This window comes from Sesamum indicum, unplaced genomic scaffold (assembly GCF_000512975.1).
Source record: "Sesamum indicum cultivar Zhongzhi No. 13 unplaced genomic scaffold, S_indicum_v1.0 scaffold00120, whole genome shotgun sequence".
Lineage (NCBI taxonomy): Eukaryota > Viridiplantae > Streptophyta > Magnoliopsida > Lamiales > Pedaliaceae > Sesamum > Sesamum indicum.
The window spans coordinates 534,971-555,193 of NW_011628049.1; the positions used below are offsets into that span (position 1 = coordinate 534,971).

At 37.1% G+C, this 20,223-nt stretch overlaps 1 protein-coding gene across 1 annotated transcript; it reads left to right on the forward strand.

Moving 5' to 3' along the window:
• The first annotated feature begins 9,149 nt into the window (after positions 1–9,149).
• Positions 9,150–14,307, forward strand: LOC105179065 (protein SUPPRESSOR OF GENE SILENCING 3). Its single transcript, XM_011102660.2, has 6 exons — positions 9,150–9,321; positions 10,695–11,718; positions 11,809–12,103; positions 12,245–12,489; positions 13,309–13,469; positions 13,788–14,307. Exons 2-6 carry the CDS (start codon positions 10,696–10,698, stop codon positions 14,011–14,013), a joined length of 1,950 nt encoding a protein of 649 aa, XP_011100962.1. The 5' UTR covers positions 9,150–9,321; position 10,695; the 3' UTR covers positions 14,014–14,307.
• The last annotated feature ends 5,916 nt before the right edge of the window (positions 14,308–20,223 follow it).

The window sequence follows — 20,223 nt, forward strand, 5'->3', positions numbered from 1 at the left end:
AGATATAAAAATATTTGTCTTGAAGAGAGGATTCTAATGGTACCATTGGGCGTCGGAAATTCGTCCGGACGGCGTCGGAAAATTGTTTCGAAGTTTCCGGCGAAAGTGGGCGAAATACCAAATTTTCTTTCTTTTTTTTTTAATTTTTTAATTAATTTTAATTATATTAGTTAAAATATATTTTAGTAAATTAAGAATATTTTAGATAATTATAATAATTAAATATTTTGGCTAATTAATAATAATTATTATAATTAAATATATTTTAATTAATTAGAAATAATTTTAGATTTTAATAATTAAAAATTATAAAATTATTTGAATTTAAGTGTAATTTAATTTTATATTTAATATTAAATAAACTAAATATAATTTAATATTTCAATTTAAATTATAAAAAAAATACAAAAATAAAACAAAAATAAAAAAGGGCATTTTAGTAAAATAATAGTTAGATTTAATAATTAACAATTACAAAATTATTTGAATTTAAATATAATTTAATTTAATATTGCAATTTAAATTTAATATGCCAAAATTTAATTTATTTTTTAAGGTGAGAAATGACAAAAAAAATACACAAAACAAGCAAAATACCCCTTTGTGTGCTATATAGATCCATAGAGGGGTATTTTGGTCCAAAAAATCATTAAATATCAACCTAAATCGCAGAAAAAGACTACCAAACGCAGCAGACGCGCGTCTTCTTCACTTCTCGTTAGTTGCTAACAGAATGGGGGTTTTTTGCTGACTAAAACAAAACATGAGTGGGGTTTTAGCCTATTCTGAAAATAGGGAAGTGTTTTTTGCATACTTTTTAAAACACAGGGGGGTTTTATGCATTTTGTCCTATAAATAATTAAGTAATTATTATATAAAAAAATATTTTATTATTAATAGAAATATATCATATTTTAATTAAATAATTATTATATAAAATAATATTTAATTCTTAAATACATATATATAATATTATATGTTAAATGTGAGAGAAGGGCAAAAATGTCAAAAAAAAAAAGGTATTTTTATAGAAAAATCGCAGTCAAAGCGCGTGTGGCCCAATTTTTGTACGGAGGGGGTTTTTTGAACTTTATTTTATATCATAGGGGGGTATTTGATACTTTAATTTTCATAGGGGGGTTTTTGAACATTCTTATTATCACAGGGGGTCTCTGAATTTTTTCCAGAAATTAATAGAATCCGATTCACTAATTTGATAGTGAGATTCGGATATGTTTCTTCCATTAGAATAGTTTTTGTTGCAAGACCTTGATCCACCTAGCAGCGGATTCGTGAATTCTATCTCTGGTGTGTGGTGTGGACGAGCATAAAAGAGATCTACGTTGATCTCTGCATAAATGCAAATTCGGAGAAGGAAAAATGCGTGTAGCAGATTCAGAATATAATTGAAAATGTATAATCTCTTGTTTAGATTCATGGTTTTCGATTTCTGTCCTAAGCCCCCAAAAACATTTATGCATGTTTTATATATTATTTGTGTTTTAAGAACCGAAAACCGAAAAATAAAGGAGTACACCCTTGATGGGATTGTAAATTCAATTTAATTTCCACTTCGGCTGCTTGTTTTATTTTTTCGAGTCATACCGTTCTTTTCAGCTTGGAGTGAAGAGAGTTTTTATTTGTTTATTTTTGAGATTTAGTTCAATGGAAACTGTGGAGTCATGGTGAGTCGGTGAGAATGGGAGCAAGAAAGCCTAGCAGCTTTTAGGAATTTTTTTGGAGCAAAAAAATTACAAGCTTTTGGGGATTTTTATTTATTATTTTTCTTTTTGTGATTAGTGAATTATGTTTTAGAAAACCAAAATTAATTAACTTAAATGGTGTTATTGACATTTGAGTCGTAAGTTGCCTTAGAGCGACACTCCCACTATCAAATCGGCCAATTCGCGCTCGGAGCAATAAAGCGGTACTAGGAGGGTTTGCAAAGGTCGAAAAATTTTCAAATAAATCTTAAGATATTAGATAACTAGTTCTGTAAAATAAGGATTGTCACTCTGATACTTAAGTCAATAATTGATTTAAAAAGAAATAAAAGAAAAAATTTGAAATAAAGTGAGAATAATGGTGAAAAATAGTGATAAGTTGAACATTCATGTAGAGTGAAAATTGTAAGCTTGAAATAGCTCGAAAAATCAAGAGAGAATAGTGCAAAAGAGAGAATTTGAGGATAAGAGTGATGTTGAAACCCTGTCCCAAAAACTTGCACATGACCCCTGTTTATAGGTTTGCATAGAATTGGATAAGAGATCAATTATTGAGTGTCATACGAAATTGAAAAACTATTTGAGTTAGCTACCACACGCAACAAACCGTTAGTGATTTGAATAAGTATTGGTTGAGATACGCGAGCTGAAAGGAAGCCTGGCAATCTGCCTATTTTCTAGGAATTAGTTATTCACAATCTTCCAACTTATTTATGTCTGATTTACCTAAAACTACTTGGAGATATTTTGGGATGATATGTACAAAATATATTGGTAAGCTATAGGGTGTGTCCTCTCAGTTATATGATGACCTGTCCGGTAGAAATGGAATTATTTCTTGGACCCCGACAGTTCAGTAAAGCAATAGGTAAGTTTGTGGACATTTCTTCCCTACTGATCGGCTTTATCCGTCTTGTTGGTGGATTTTTATCCGTCCTGTCAGTGACCTTTATCCGTCCTGCTGATAAACCAATTAGGCTCTTAGTCGGCTGGGCTAGTATGCTTAGTTTGTGGGCTTAACCCAATAATTTAGGGGGCATCACCAACTAAATAATATAATTAAGCATTCATAGCAAATAAATAAAGTTGTATTATTGCTTAAAAAGATATTTTTTGTTAATTAGTCGTAATAATTTAATTTATATCTTTTGAATGATATTAGAATAATATCAAATAATATAAAAAATAAATTACAAAAATATAAAAGTATTAAATATATTAATTAAAAATTTTATTAGTATTAAATTATTCAAATTATTTGAAAATTTTAACATTAATTTTAGATGATTTTTTTAAAAATAAATTAAAAAATTAAATTTAATTAAGATTATTATAATATTTATTAAAATGAAGATAAAATAATAAACAAAAAAAAATACAAGTTATTTACAAAGCTCTTGCAAGCACTTTCTATATATAAGTGAATTAAAGGGTTAAATACACTTTGCACCTCTAAATTATGCATAAAGTATATTTACATTACTAAATTATAAAAGGTAACAAAATAGCCCTTCATGCTATACACTAATTTTTTTATGATAAAAATGCTCTTATTATTTATCCTAAAATATCTCTATTCCAGTCATTATCCTATATATAATCTAAATTCTTATAATTTTTTATTTAAAATAAACATTACCCAAAATTTATATATAATTTTTATATTGAGTATAGAATCTGTATATACTTTACAAATTTACAATTCTTATATTTTACATAATTGGTAAAAAATTTACATAAATTTTGCTTGTGATGTTATATATTTTAATTTTTTAAAGATAAATTATCAAAACTAATGGACATGGCCTAAAGGAGATTGGCCCAAGACGAAGTACCAAGCCCAGGTGAAGGCGCACCAGCCAATGAGGAAGGCAACCCATCTAAATCACTAAGCCTAGCCCAAAAGGGGACCTCGTATGATCCAACCTAGCCCATCAAAAAGGTCCATCTAGCTCAGCTCAAAAGGCCCCCTCCCTGCACTAAAGCCCAGTCAATGAAGGAAGCCAACTTTGTCATATTTAGCCCGAAAGAGGAGCCCAATTCGGACACCTCCAAATCTAACTGATAGGAAGGAAGGTGCCCTCAACACGATAAACTCTTCACCCTGAAAGACTCCTTACCAAGTAGTAGCTTGCACAAAGAAAGAGCCCCCTTCACCTGGATACTTATTATGAATAAGGAGGATTCTTATCTACAGGATCCCGCTTTTCTCGCTAAAAGCGTACGGGTTCCCCACAGCAAAACTCCTATTGCAGGGGAACTCCTCCTCTATAAATAGAGGAGGTACCCCCCAATAAACCTCCCACTGTCACATTCGAGAATTCTTCCTCTTGTTGCTATCCTATTGCTCTAAAATCGTGTTCTAACATACTAAATTCTCAATTTTATCATAATTTCTTATTTTCATTCATTTTTATTTTTATCTATCCTTAAATCCGGTACTAACTTAAGCATTGGAGTACTAACTCTTTGTTTTGCAGGTCCTTTTTTCTCAAGAATTTTTACTCAAGTGGCCTAGAACCATTTCAAAGATCCAAGGACTCTGGACTCCACGAGACACGCCGCCACGTCCGGTCCCCTTCTCTCTTAAAATTCGACACCATCACGACGAGTTGCCGGCTACCACACCTGCCATTCGACTCCACTTAATGATGCGAGCATTTCCCCTCAAATAATTGACATTTCATCAACTAGGGACGATGGCCCTTTTCACTGTCGATTCGCTGCCATCTCGTCAACCCACCATCGCGGACCACCACCATTCGCTTCCTCTCCTCATTGCAAGTCGAATGAGTCCCCTCCCAACGTTTTTCATCAACCCAACGCAAAGATAAAAAAACAACGTACCTCCGCCCTCCAGTCGCGCTGCCATAACTCCGGCGTCTGACAGCCGTTTTCAGGCGGAGAGCCACCAATCAACTCGTCTCCTCATAGCGGACCTCCCTCTCCGATCAGAATTTGTCACCGGAGCCTCAACGGATTTCACCTCTAGGGAAGCTGACACGGCCAATGCAGGCAGCAACTCAACCGAGTTGACTCAACAGTAGAAACAGCATCAACAAACTTAGAATCCGAAGCAGAATATTCTGAAAACATCATTTTGTTGAAGTTGTTGCACCCTCAAAAACCTCAAAACCTCCACAAATGGCATCCCACAAATTTCTCCTTGTGGACTCGCCACTGCATTCAATCGGTGCGATTTTGACTGATGACAAAAGTCCAACACTGGTGTTCACATGTAGCACCCCCTTCGCTACAAGGGCTATATCTACCCTAAACGTCATACTTATAGTAATCCCTATGTTATATATATAAATGCACATAATCATCTAATCAATATGCATACGTAATCACAACGTCATAACGACATAGTTAACCGACAACATCACATATATTCAAATCAAACACTACAGGTGATCCATCACAGTTGATCGCTACGCCTATGTTCTCTTTATACAAACAAAATAAGATTTGTACTCTAGCTGACAAAAAGGAGAAAACAGCATACTGGCCCGACCTGCCTGAGTATAGTGCGTAGACCTATTCTTCAACAGTCAGACACCTCAAAGTCTACTCCTGAAAGAAAATGTCAACAGAGGGATGAGCCTGCCGCTCAGTAAGTAAATAATCAGCCATATCTATATATGTATATCAAACACAGCCCAAACAGGGCAAGTAGGCAACATGCATGGATTACAGTCAATTTAACTCCAACATAATCAATTGTAGTACCCCACATAGCTATCTCACAATAAAATAATCAATTAAACTTCTTTTTTCCTAGTTTGCTTACCAGAAGGTGATATCGTGTTTTTCCCGTCAACTCAATCTCACCGTTATATAAATTTAAGTGAATCCCCTTGACAGCCGGCTCATCAATCTCATTTCGCATCATAGCTCTTTTCAATTCGCATCATAGCTCTTTTATTTCGCATCATAGCTCTTTTCAGATCACATCTTTTTCATATCGCATCAAAGCTCTTTTCATTTTATTTTTTTTTTCTCATATCGCATCAAAGCTCTTTTCATTTCATTTCGCTTTATAGGCTTTTGAACACGTCAAGGGGTATTCACGCCACAATATATATTCAACTTCCACAACTCCCTCATTTTCACATATCACCATTCTTGTAAGCATTAGTAACGTAAAACAGTATATCCATATATTCTCATTTTCAGACATCCACAACACATCAAACAACAACATAACATTTCAACGTATTTTCTCATTCCACGTACACAATACCATCAATCAAATCAAATCATTCACCACTCATATATTTTTCAGCATGAACCACAAAGTCATATAATAGTAATACCACAAATAAAAAAAGCATATATAGATAATACTAATTATTTACTTACCTTAACCTCACAACATTTCTTTCTACTCAATCGCTAATTGTCAGTCCTTTCACCTCACCCCCGTATCCTATAATGAGTTATACCACATACAATTAATATATCGAGAATATCATAATTTCTTTTAAATACAATATTAAATATTATTTATACAATTTCTACTAATTCTTTAATATTTCACTTCTATCGAAGTACAAATCTTCGTTTTTCCTCTTTATTAACATACCATTTATTAAATATAATTTCTAGAATATTTCTACGAATTTCTTATCAATTTCTCGCTATTATATAATTTAATTAAATAACAATACGTAGAATTGCGTATTTGGTTAACAATTCCGATGGAATTATATAAATTGGCTATAGCAACATTCAAATCTAATAAATTTAATAATCTAATTAACCAACGACATCATTTTTATATCCGATTCTATATTTAATTAGACATTATTTTAAATAGCCAAACTCGTAAAATATTCTGATTAAATGGTACATCGCTTAGTATAAATAATATTTAATAAACGGACTAATTAAATAATATAATTATATAAATTAATAAGAATTAAAATTAAAATTCTTACCTCCCGCGCCAACTGAAGAAGAACAGAAAAATTGCAGAATATGCAGTGAAATAGTTTGACAATATTATATGTATATATATATATATATATTATGTGCTTATCACGGGGGTGGGGCGGTGGGTGATGGCCCACCCCTCCCCCAATTCATTTTTCTTTCTTTTTCTTTTCTATTCCTTTTCTTTCGTCTTTTTCTATATTTTTTTTAATTTAATTTAAATTTTTCTCAAAATACCCATGACGTCCTTCTTAAATTTCTTAATTAATATAATTTGTCCCCAAATATTATAACGAACTCCAATTTAATCCGTTTGAGTTTTATTATATTCCAATTAGGGAACATAATTATTTACTAATTAACTAAGTTTTATAAGAATTACCAATTAATCCCCCAATTAGATATTATAATCTTTGGGGCGTCACATCACAGATGCAGAGACTGAAGCTCTTGCAGCTCCTTTTCGATTTGCACTCATTGAAAAATTGTCGCATGGAACACCTTCATACAACAACTTGCACAAACTCATCCTAGAACTGGCCTCAAGGGCGATTTCACGGTTAGTATGCGTAACAACAAATATGTCTTAATTCCACTTTCTAATTAAACAAATTACTCTCACATGTGGTTCCACCGAATTTGGTATATTCAGGGATGTCCAATGCGTGTCTTCAAGTGGACTCCTATATTCACGCCATTACAGGAGTTTTCAATCATTCCGCTTTAGGTCTGTTTTCCAGAACTGTCAACACATTTGTTCCGCAAAGATGTCCTATTTACAGTGATAGCATGATTAGAACCCCCCTCCAGATTGATGAAGCAACATTCAATCAGTTCAAGCTTTCAAAGGCACGGGGTATGTATCAAATTCGACCTTCTCAAACCAGCTTTGAAGAGTTTAAACTTTAGATTTTTGGTGAGACAATCGTGCAGAAAATTGAATATGAGCAAATCCCACAATACTGTTCTTTGTGCAAATATGTTGGGCATAGAGACTCAGAGTGCTACTCAAAAGGAAATGCACCCAAACCACCTCCCCGAATGCCAAGTAAACCTATTGTTGCTGACGTTAAGAAAAGAAAAGGAAAGCAGGTTGTTGAAGCAATGGAACGGGACAAAGCACCAATTTGTGAAATAGGTGAATGCCCAAAAACGATGGACCAGACAGAACCGTCTCAGATAACAAAAGATGATAGGTACCACATTGAATATACAATTGACTATGTGACTAGCGTTGATTCCACTTTTATTTTTGCAAATGAGGCGAGCAAATTAAAGGATCATGTGGTTGTGCATGAAAATATTGTTTCTGTTGATGTTGCCGACAATACCTGCGTTAATGATAGAACAGGCGATGGGAGCTTGGTGTACAAAGTGGATGATGGGAATTAGATACATGTGGAAAACACTATCATATTACTCGAACGTAATTCAGATGAGGGGGAGAATATGGACAGCAATGCCAGGCCTTTGAAGATTCGCAATCTAATTTTCTTGACCAACCACAACTCTGTTGATACAGAATCTGCAAAGCAGCTGTTTTAGGAGCTGGCTACTCTGATCATACTGGAATCAATTCCCTATGGACGAGCAACCGAATTACTTGATCAAGAATTCAAAGGAGAAAAAGCGGGTGATGAAACAGAGGAGCAACTCTTGTGGTCCAAGAATTCGGATGAGGCGAATCAAAAGAAGATGGAAGCAGAAACACAAAACATGATGGTGTTGGAAGAAACTGTTACGATATAAAGGAGTAGTACTCCTCCTTTTATGAATTTGTTGCTGTAACGATGTAGCTATGACTGTTATTTAAATTTCAATAAAGAAGGGATGTGGATCCCAAAACTTCCCCCATCCTCAGGTGTTTAATTAAAAAAAAAAAATAGAACTCCGGACTCGTACTAAAATCACACGCATCAAAAAATATATTTAAAATATTTCATCGTGCATATATATAGTGTAAAATATGCAAATCTATAATATAATTAATATAATATTCTATATGTTTTTAAGAAATGATATGGTATATTTTTATTATGTGGACATATAGTTAAATAAAAATTTATAAGATGTATATCATACTTTTTCTATAATATATATGCATAATGTATTGACGCATATTTAAATGTACTTTTTAACATAATTTATTTACTTTGTGAAATATATTTGTATATATTAAGCTTGTAAATATTCTTTATGTTCTATATTTATAAAAAATTATAAATTATAAATATTATTTTTAAGATAAAATGTGACTAAATTTTAAATCACTAAAAATAATTTGGGGGGATATTTTAATAAAATATAATTTAGAAAGTAAAATAAAATATATAGGGGTAAGTGAAAACGGAATTTTTATTCTAGCAATGCCAAATTATTTTGTTAAAAATATCGTTATTATTTTTTATATTTTAGGGGTGTAAATAAAATATAATGCATAGTTCATGATTACAAAATATTTTTAACACTGAATTAAATGACCTAAGATTCTTAACCAAATTGAAAGGCAATTTCGGGTCCGGCGGTACAATACATACTCTGACTCGTACCGTTGGTGTGAAGACTGTCCTGCAGGCTTACCTCTCAACACCCTTCTCACTCGAAGCCTTTGTTACTCCACTACTCCGCCGGGTGCCTATTGCTCGATCGCCGGCGACAGGTGGACTCTTGTTTTCCATTCACATCTACACCGCTTGCCCACCTTTTATTCTTCGATGTGCTTCAATCAGTTATTTTATTTGGAAAAACAAAATGTTTGTTTCTAAAGCTATGTTTTGTATAAGAGTACTAATCTATATTTGTTTTGAAATTGATATACAAGCATCTTTATGTGTCTGCTTTCTGTTTGATGTGAATTCGAAATTTCAGTTTTAATTTTTTTTCCTCATTCTTTGAATTCCTGTTTCTTGTTAATTAATTTTCAAGGATGTCCATTTTACATGTGAAACTGTTGGGTTTGTATAGGAGTTCAGATAAAATGTTTCAGGGAGTTGTCTCCTTTTCTCCCCATTTTGTGTTTGTGTTACTTTTGAACTTAAATTCCCATGCATCTTGCTGTCCCTGTGTGACTTTCTTCTAAGACCACAGTTGTGTGTGTGTGCGCCTTCTTTTTCTTTTTGGGGGCGGGGGGGGGGGGGGGTGTGGTTTCAATTTTATTTTGTTTTGGTATGATTTGTGGAGGAGAGAAAAACAAAGATAAATAAGTATAAGTTAGAGATAGTGTATATGTTTGGATTTGTTTTTGGAGATATATAAAATAAGCATGGTATGTTTGATGTTGTTTAGTGGGAGATAAAAATTATTGTTCATTGTCAAATCATGTCTGTTTTATATATATTTATATATATGTATGAGCATGTATATAATTTTTTTAGTTATAAGGCGTATAATTAGTGTACACTTATTATGATAAAAAACAAATGAGGCACTGTTTCAAAACATCTCAAAACAATAACAAAACTTCCAAAACAAATCAAGACAAACATTTGTACATGTTTTGAAGATGGGCCAAAAATGAAACACTACGAAAATGTTTCAAGACATTGTTTCCTTTTTCCCCCATTTTGTGTGTTTGTTACTTTTGAACGTAAATTCCCATGCTTCTTCCTGTCCCTGTATGACTTACTTCAAAGACCACAGTTGTGTGTGTGTGGGTTTTCTTTTTTTTCGGGGGGGGGGGGGGGGGGGGGGTTTTTTTTTTTTTTTTTAAATTTAGATTTTTCTTAGTTAGTGAACTCTATACTTTCTTTTTACTTTTCATATAGCCGGTTTTGACATGTACTTGGAATAGTTTTTTTCCAACCTATGTAGTCGAACTCAACATGTGATTTGCATTATTTAATATTTATGAACATACTTGTTGCAATTGATCGTCAATCGTATCTATCGACACGTGTTTAATTGCCTTCTTTTTTGTTTATTTGTTACCCTTAATTTCTAGATTCTCATTTTTCACTTAAGTATGACATATTTGTCCAAAACTGGTGTTACTTGTCTGGTGTGCTGTCTCATAGTGGGTATTTTTCTCTCCAGGATGAGCTCAAGAAAAGGCATTGTGTATCCTTCAAATGGTGGTACTTCTGATCCATCATTCAAGGGGAAAAGCACATCAGATGTCTCTAACCCTGGTATTGATCAATTATCACATGGTGTCTCAGATATGAATGTGAATTCTGCACAAGATGATGGATGGGAAGTATATGGAAAGAAGTCCAGAAATAGGACAGGTAGCAACTCTTCAAAACAATGGGGTCCTCAGCATTCCAGCTCTAAGGCATGGGGTCATTCTGATACTGTGCAGAGACTAGGAATGCGAAATCATGGTGGATTGGGGAGGGGATCTGGTCAGACCTGGCCCACACTATCTTCTGATTCTAGAAAACATGCTGGCAGAGGGTATACTAAACCCCCATCATCTGATCGAAGCCTTGACCCTGACTATGCAGCTGCACCTCCAGTAATTCCCCCTCCTCTAAAGAATGGATGGGGATGGTCTACCAGGGTCTCTTCAACTCAGTCGTCAGGAGATAGCATTGGCCATAGCCAAAATGCCCAGAGAGTTCACCCTGCTGATGATGCTTCTAAGGGTGATGATGTTGACGAGGAGTCAGACGTTGATGACACTGATGATGAGCTTATGAATGATGATTTTGATTCAGATGAAAGCCAGAAAAGCCATGAGACGCGGAAGAAGAACAGATGGTTTAAGGAACTTTTTCAGTGTCTAGATGGTTTGACAGTTGAGCAGATAAATGAGCCTGAAAGACAGTGGCATTGCCCAGCATGCAAAGGAGGTCCGGGAGCAATTGATTGGTACCGGGGCTTGCAGCCCCTTATCGCACATGCAAGGACTAAAAGATCGAAAAGGGTGAAGCTCCACAGAGAGCTTGCTGAACTTTTAGATGAGGAACTTCGAAGGAGGGGAACGTCAGCAGTGCCTGCTGGTGAAATATTTGGCAAATGGAAAGGTCTGGAAAAAAGAGCTGATAAAGAAATAGTGTGGCCACCTATGGTTGTAATTATGAATACCAAGCATGAGAAAGATGAAAATGACAAAGTATGACATTTTTGTTGAAGTTTGAATTTTCTTAGTATGTACGTTTTGAGTGTATGCTAATATTTCCTTGATTCTAATATCATTTTACAGTGGATTGGGATGGGAAATCAAGAGCTTCTCGACTATTTTAATGCATATTCTGCAGTCAAGGCCCGACATTCATATGGACCACAGGGGCACCGAGGCATGAGTGTCTTGATATTTGAGGCTTCCGCAGTGGGATATGCAGAGGCTGAACGTCTGAGCAAGCACTTTGAAGACACTTGTAGAGATAGGCTTGCTTGGGAAAGAAATAGGGTGCTATTCTACCCAGGAGGAAAGCGCCAACTCTATGGATACATGGCAGAGAAACAAGATATGGACAACTTTAACCAGCATTCTCAAGGTGCTCTGTGTGTGCGTATGGGTTTTTTATGTGTGTATATTTTGGTTGTTTGTTTCTTCTTAATCCTGATGGTGCTAGTATGAATTGTCATTAGTTTCTGCTTACGATATGGTAGATTCTAAAGGCTGCATAATTGCTTAGGTAAATCAAAACTGAAGTATGAGATGCGGTCATATCAAGAAATGGTTGTGAACCAAATGAAGCAGATGAGCGAGGATAATCAACAGCTCATATGGTTCAAGAACAAAGTTGCAGAAGAACAGACGAGCAAGAAAGCTCTTGAAGAGTCTTATGGAATTGTGACTGAGAAGCTGCGGAAAACTATGGAAGAGAACCGGATAGTGAAGCTCAGGACCAAAAAACATCATGAACAAAACAAAGAAGAGGTATGTCCATAATTGCGTGCATGTGTCAGAGTAAAAAGTTCTTGTCAAACTTGTTATATTTGGTGGGAAATGTTAATCTAATTATCATGAAATTTGATAAAGTATCCGTTAGTTTTTGGGTTGTATTGTTCATGAACACATGGCCTACTTTAATGGGTTTCATAGCTTTGATGATATTTCTCTTTGATGTTTTGGAAAATGAAATGACATTGGAGCTATAATCCATACGATAAATGTTTTGATGGATCTCTTCGTTGGTGGTATGCTGCTGAACATAGGAAATCCCAGATTTAACACTTGGATCCACATGTCAGTTCATTTCTTTTGCAAGTGGAATTATGTGTAATCTAGGGCTATTCCTTAATATATAAATACACTTCTGGTATAGATTCATATATATCGCACTTACATTCTGTTTCACCAGGGAGATGATAAAGTCAAAACTGAGATGAGTTTGAAACTGTTCTGTATGGACATTTACATCTAATCCTACACAGTTCGATTATAGAAGTCAAATTATTTTGGAGTTTGAATCTGTGCTGTTTGGAATCAAAAGCAACTTCTAGCTTCAGTTTAATGCCCTCTGGTTAATCTTGTGAGCATATTTTTGGTTGTGTGAAATGACTTAACTTCTTTAGTCTGTGTGGTTTCTAGTTATTTTTACATGTCAGCATGAGTAGTCTGCTTTTAGTTAAAATTTTCCTACTTCTAGTGGCATTTCTCCTTCATATATTTTTTTGGGGGTATTAGAACTTTTATGCCTCTACTTTTCCTTTTACCTATATTAATCACATTATATATACATGATCTTGTACTTAGATGGATTACCAAGAAGAGTTTTTCAGAGACCGGATCCAACAGTTGTATGATGCCAGAAATGCGAAGGAGGAGAAGTTCGAGAAAGTCCAGCAGTATGAACGTGAAAAAGTAACAATTCAGTCCGAGGTAAATGTGTCTTCAGCGGAGGAGCGTCTACGCAGGTAACATTCCTTATATGCAACTGCACATAAAATTTTGCTTTTTGTTTGATGGAGTTTGTACGTATGTAGATATCCCTACTTGCTGGTGGAACATAGGTTTCATTTTGTGATCATCTGCTGCTTATTCATATTTCTCTTGATCACTTCGAGGAGCAACTTAAGGTTCTGCATTAGTTTATTGACTAATGCACTGCTTAGTGGATGACAATGAAATAAGCAGCCAATAATTCTGTTATGATTTAATTTTGCAGGAGGCATTTTTGGGTTTTATTTTCTATAGGTGATGCCAATTTTCACATTTTTATAATTTGATTTTAGGGCGGAAGAGGCAGCCAGATTCATTCAGTTGCAGGACAAAGAAATGGAGGAATTTGTTAATAAGAGGGACAAGCTTATGAAGGCACATGAAGACCGGATGTTGGATCTGAAGCGCAGGCACTGGGATGAAAAGATGGCTCTTGAAAAGGAATTTGACGAGGAGTTCAACAAGCTTATGGAAGAATACACTCCTGGTGGATCAAAGCAAGATTACAACAAAAACTAGGAACTGACGGAACTTTAGTAACATGAGACAGTAACGAATTTCATCTTTAGCCTTTCATGTGCATTTAGAATATAATATAGAATGTCGAACATTCTGAGCATGGGAACTTTATGATTTCAACTGAAGAATTTTTGCTACTGCTACAATCAGATGTTGGCTCTTGCCACCACTATTTATTTTGGACTTGTATGTTTGAATGCTGCTTTATGCTCGACCGATGGTATGTTATAGGATAAGCCTGTAATGTGTGGGGTCATACCAACCAAATAATTATTATTGGGATTGTCTGCAGAAGTATTGGGTAATTTTTGGGTGTAATTCAATGTTTGGGGTTTTTTAAAAGCTTAGTCCAAGTTAGCTCAATAATCAGCAAAATTTCTATGGTAGAATTAGTTCTATAATACATAGTCATTTTATCTGTACAATAAAGTAAATTTTGAATTTTACCCTTTAGTTGTTTCAATTATACAAAATGTAATTTCAAATACATATTGTGAAATTATTATAAATAGAACTTTACATACAACGGCCCTGTGTTTGTGCTCGGATATAGTTGGATAGTTTTACGTTAAAAAGTTCAAACTCAAGGTGTACAGTGGGTTGGATCGGTTCAGACAAACTCGAAAAAGTTCGGTTCAGGACTGGTCTATTATTGTTCATGGCCGGTCTTGGTACGATCATGGGCCACCAATTGGGTCCAATTTTAAATTTAGACTCAGTCTATGAACCGACCCGATTGAGGCCCGTATCAGGCCCGATTGTGTTTGTTTAATTTTTTTTGTGATATCGAGGTTTTTTTTTATAAACAATTACTTAACTTTGTAATTATCTTTTAAATAAATAATAAATTAAATTACACGAAAAATTATATATTAAAAAATAATAGTTAATGTTATAAACTTAGAGAAATTATAAGTTTATTGGCCTATCACTCCTAATAGAATATAAAGAAAATAATATATGTATTTCCGTCAAATCACTTTCTTATTCTCTCTAAAGCTTCTTCTACAAATGAAATACATGGTGGTATTCATAAACCACAAAAAATATGGTTACAAAATATATCATAACTATTATAATAACAAATCATCATGAGGGATACAAAAGGGTATAACATAATGGATTTTAAAAATGGATATTAAGAGGTGTATGCATTCATATATACATATTATATATAATACTCCCCCTTGAATGCATATCTCTTTTATCATATACACCCTAACTCGTTAAAAACCTTGCTTGGAAAAACCCAATGGGAGAAAACCAATACTAAAGAAAAGAGTACAATTGTATAATCTCCCCCTCAATTTAAGCAGATATCTTTCAGGTGTCGCATGCCAATATTATGTACGAGTTGTTTGAACACCTTTGTTGGTAATGCCTTCGTAAACAAATCTGCTAAGTTCTGACTTGATTGAATCCTAGACGCTTTTGTTCTTTTTCCCTTCATCACTTTGATGCTGGCTTGCGATTGCCCTTGGAGTTCACTTGAAGACACGCATTGGGTACCCCTGAATATACCAAATACGCCGAAGCCTCAAGCGAGAATAATTTGCTTCACAAGATAGGGAAATTAAGACATGTTTGTTCTTCAGCATACTAACTGTGAAATTATTTTTGATGCCAGTTCCAGCGATCAGTTTGTGCAGACAACTATATGGAGGAGCTCCATGCGAAAATTTGCCGACGAGTGCAAATCTGAAGGGAGCTGCTAAAGCTTCGATCTCAGCGTCTGTGAACACCAAGGTAGGACCGTTGTCGCCAGTCAAAATTGCGCCGATAGCGGGCGGTGTTGAGTCTGCCAGGAAATATTTGTGGCATACCGGATTTGCAATTTTCGAGGCCCGTGATGGCTCAACAACTTCAGCAAACGTTTTCTTTAGAAGGGACTGCGTCGTGGTTGAAGTAGCTGGGTGCTGTTTCTGTTTGACCGGCTGAGTTGACCGAGTCAACTCAGTCAACAACGCTTGTTGACCGTTGCCGGAGGAGGCGATTCAGGCGTGGCTCCGATGGCTGAAACAGAGCGGATGGGTGGATGCGCCATGACGAGGCGAGTCGACTGGTGAAGCTCCACTAGCGAAACGACGGCGGAAAGGCGGTGCGAAGGGCGGCGACCGCGCGATGTGGAGAAATGTGAGATCTCCTCACACAGGTGATGAAATTTGATGAAACCGGTCCCAATCGGCTCACACTGAGGAGAGGATTCAAACGCTAGTGGTCCGCGACCGTGGGTCGCCGTGACGGCGGCGAATCGACGTCGGAAGTAATCGGCGGTGGAGGAGAAAGCCCAACATCTCTAGTGCATGAAACTTCAAATTGTTTCGGGGGAAATACTCTACTCATCAAGGCGAATCTATTGATATATAGCACGGCCGACAATTCGATGGGACGGCGCCGGAATCTTAGAGAGAAGATTCCGGCAACTTTTAGGGCGAAACAACAATTTTCGATCGGCTGGTGAGGGCGCGTCCGTGCTCTGTTCAGGCCACGCGCAACATGGTTGGATAGCTCTCGACGAGGTGAGCCTAATGGTGGTGGCCGTGACCTGGGACTCGCCGGCGGGATTTTCCGACTGGCAACCGGGCGCCGCGACGGAGGTGGAGGTGGACAGTCTGTTGGTGGTGGTGGTGAGGCTGAAAAACTACTGGTTTGTTGGTGATGTGTATTGGAAGTGCAAGTGTGTGGTTTAAGGTTTAGGGTTTTCTTTTTCCCGATAAATGTAATTTTCATAAATAGAAAAAGATATAGTACAACAATCATGGATCAAGTAGTATTCCTTCGACAGGCCAAGGGATACGCAACAATCTATAAAGTGCATGTGTACTAACAGAGCTAGCTAAGGAAATGTCAAGTATACGATGTCTAACATTCTCCACAATTAAGCTAGCTACAATATTCGGCTTCCGCTCAGTATGCTCGAATCGCCTAAGATTTCTCTCTCTCCATATATGGTAGATACATGCATCCAATAATGCGCGATAGGCCACATTGACGATATGTTTACCCCTCCACTTCCTTGCAGCACACTCAACATCTGTCATCCAATCTCTATTAGGCTACGCAAAGCGTACAACTCGTCTAATAGCATGAAGGCATTGTCGACTGTATCGACATTGGAAGAATAGGTGTGTGTGTGTGTGTGTGTGTCTCCACCCCATCCTCATCACATAATACACATCTACCTAAGTGAGATAACCATTGTTTGTCCGTCGTAGGTAGTTTCTCCAATATAGCAAGCCATAAGATAAACATGTGGCGAGGTATCTTTAAAGAGCCCGAAAGTAGTAAAGCCCAACCTACTTTCGAGCTTGGTGGATCAAATAATCGGTATAGAGCCTGGATCGTAGGGATTCCACCGAAAAATCTCCAAATAATTCGATCATTATCCCCATGAACCGGTGGAAGCATGCGAGTAATCTCCAAGTACTCTATGTCGGTAATGAGAGGCCAATGCCACTGGCCTCCCTAGATGACAGAGCTAAGTTTGATGGATTCATGAAGACCAAGGGTGATCGCCCCCCTCGGGAATCTCCCCATAAGAGGACCGAGATGATGCCATGGGTCCTTCCAGAGATAAAAGTCACCTCCATCTCCAATATGGTATTCCACCATTGGTCGCAGCCACGTTCGCAGACGGACCATTTTCTTCCAACCCCACGAGCCTCTATGATCAAGGATAGTCCATATTGAAGCATCACGTAGTCGCCCCTGGTATAGCCAATCAACCCAAATGGAAGTCCTATCACACCGGATGACATCACATAATTTTTTGCATATGAGAGCACGGTTCATTGTGCTAATATCCCTCAACCCTTATCCTCCCTCAACCAGTGGTTTACAAACCTCCTTCCACGCCACTTTGACGTAACCATTGCTCCCTTTTTCTTTCCATAAGAAAGTTCGCAGGCGCTTCTCAATGTTCTTAATAACCCCCCCCCCCCTTTTTTTTCCTTTTTTTTAGTCAAAACACTAGAAGGTGGGGGAGGGTTATCGGGGTCCCCATCCCATCTTAATTAAAAAGTAACAACAGATAACATTACAGAAACAAACGCAAGAAAGCATAAAGGCAGGAGTACTACTCCTTTACATTGTGATACCACATCAAACTTAAATAAACTAAGCGGTTGCTTGGCACTGCGTCAAAATTGCATGTTGCGACGTTTGTTTTTTTCTGGCATGGTTGGAGAGGGAACAAGGAACTGCTCTCCTTCCTCTGTATCAAACTAGATCCTGAATCTTCATCGGTTGTGGGCTAACCGGATTGACATCATTGTCTTCCCCCTCTGATGCATCAGTGTCATCCCAAACCTTCAGTTGTCGAGCTACCACTCCAAAATATTTCAAATTTTTGAAGAGTTTAGAGGCCTGATGAAGTCCATTTCTTCCTTGTTTGGATTTCCACCCCCAATAGGAAAATACACAGCACCAACAACAAGATTATCGGCAGGCAAATCAGTCTCTACAATATGTTCCACAGTTTCCTCACCCATTTTTCCAACCTCGCAGGCAGGAACAAAATTTTCATCCACACTAGTCATAGTTTCAGTTTGGTGTTCAGTGTGGTACCTAGTGTCCTTTGCAGGCTGAAGCTGTTCTGGCTGGTCCATCATCTTTGAGCTCTCACCAGTTTCCTTTACTACTATTTTCCCCGCTCGACCTCTTCAGCAACCTTCTTTCCTTTCATTTTCTCAACGATAGCATGGTTGCTCGACTTCCGGGGTGGTGGTTTGGGAGCATCGCCTTTCGAATAGCATTCTGAATCTCGATACCCGACATGTTTGCACAAAGAGCAGTAGTGTGGGATTTTCTCATATTCAATACGTTGCACAATAGTCTCCCCACAAATTTGAATTTTAAACTCTTCAAGGCGTGGCTTGAGAAGGACTATTGTGCAACGTATTGAGGCCCATGACTGTTCCGCAATTTTGACTGGCCACAAATATGTCCATGCCTTGGAGAGCTTGGACTGATTGAGCGTGGCGTCGTCAATCAGCAGAGGGGTTCCAATCATGTTCGCCACCGTGAATAGAACTTCCTTGCGGAATAGATGCGATGGCAACTCCAGGAAACTAACCCATATCGGAACAATTGACGACTCCTATGACGGCGTAAATGTCGGAGTCCACCTGAATACACGCATTGGATACCCCTGAATATACCAAATACGACGGAGCCACAGGTGAGAGTAATCTGCCTCACAAGATAGTGAAATTAAGGCATGTCTGTTGTTCAGCATACTAACCGTGAAATTATTTTTTATGACAGTTCCAGCGATCAGTTTGTACAGACTACTATATGAAGGAGCTCCATGCGAAAATTTTCCGACGAGTGCAAATCTGAAGGGAGCTGCTAAAGCTTCGGTCTTAGCATCTGTGAATACCAAGGTAGGACCATTGTCGCCAGTCAAAATTGCGCCGATAGCAGGCGGTGGCGAGTCTACCAGGAAATATTTGTGGCATGATGTATTTGTGATTTTCAAGGCCCGTGATGGCACAACAACTTCAGCGAATGTTTTCTTCAGAAGGGATTGCGTCGTGGTTGAAGTAGCTGGTTGCTGTTTCTGTTTGACCGGTTGAGTTGACCGAGTCAACTCAGTCAACAGCGCCTGTTGACCATCGTCGGCTGCCGGATGAGGCAATTCAGGCGTGGCTCCGATGGCTGAAACAGAGCGGATGCGCCATGACGAGGCGAGTCGACTAGTGAAGCTCCGCCAGCGAACCAGCGGCGGACGGCGGCTGGACGGCGGTTTGAAGCTCGGCGACAGCGCAAGGACGAGAATTGTGAGATCTGTTCACACCGGTGATGGAATTTGATGAAACCAGTCCCAATCGATTCGTAATGAGGAGAGAATTCAAAAGCATGTGGTCCGCGATCGTGGGTCGCCATGACGGCAGAGTGTGGTTCACGTCGGACGACGGCGGACAACATCAAATCGACGTAACTGTGCGCTCAGTTGATGAAAATTGATGAAACAGGTCTCATTAGAACCGCAAATTGATGAAAATTTGTGCCTTATTCCTGTAAACTATTGCGATCTCCTACTCTTTCTCTATTATTTAATATTTACTGTATTTTTAGTTTTGTACTTGTATAGATCTTTATTTTTATTCTATAAAATTGTTGTATAAAGGGTTTTCAAATCCTATCAAAATCTGTAATAATTGATGGACCTATTTTAGTTCTTTGTGCTTGATTCGATTTTTGGAGATT

Coding starts and splice junctions, on each gene's coding strand:
- LOC105179065 (XM_011102660.2), top strand. CDS start 10,696: ATGAGCTCAAGAAAAGGCATTGTGTATCCTTCAAATGGTGGTACTTCT. Junction 12,104..12,244: donor CTTTAACCAGCATTCTCAAG/GTGCTCTGTGTG, acceptor ATAATTGCTTAG/GTAAATCAAAACTGAAGTAT. Junction 13,470..13,787: donor GCGGAGGAGCGTCTACGCAG/GTAACATTCCTT, acceptor ATTTGATTTTAG/GGCGGAAGAGGCAGCCAGAT.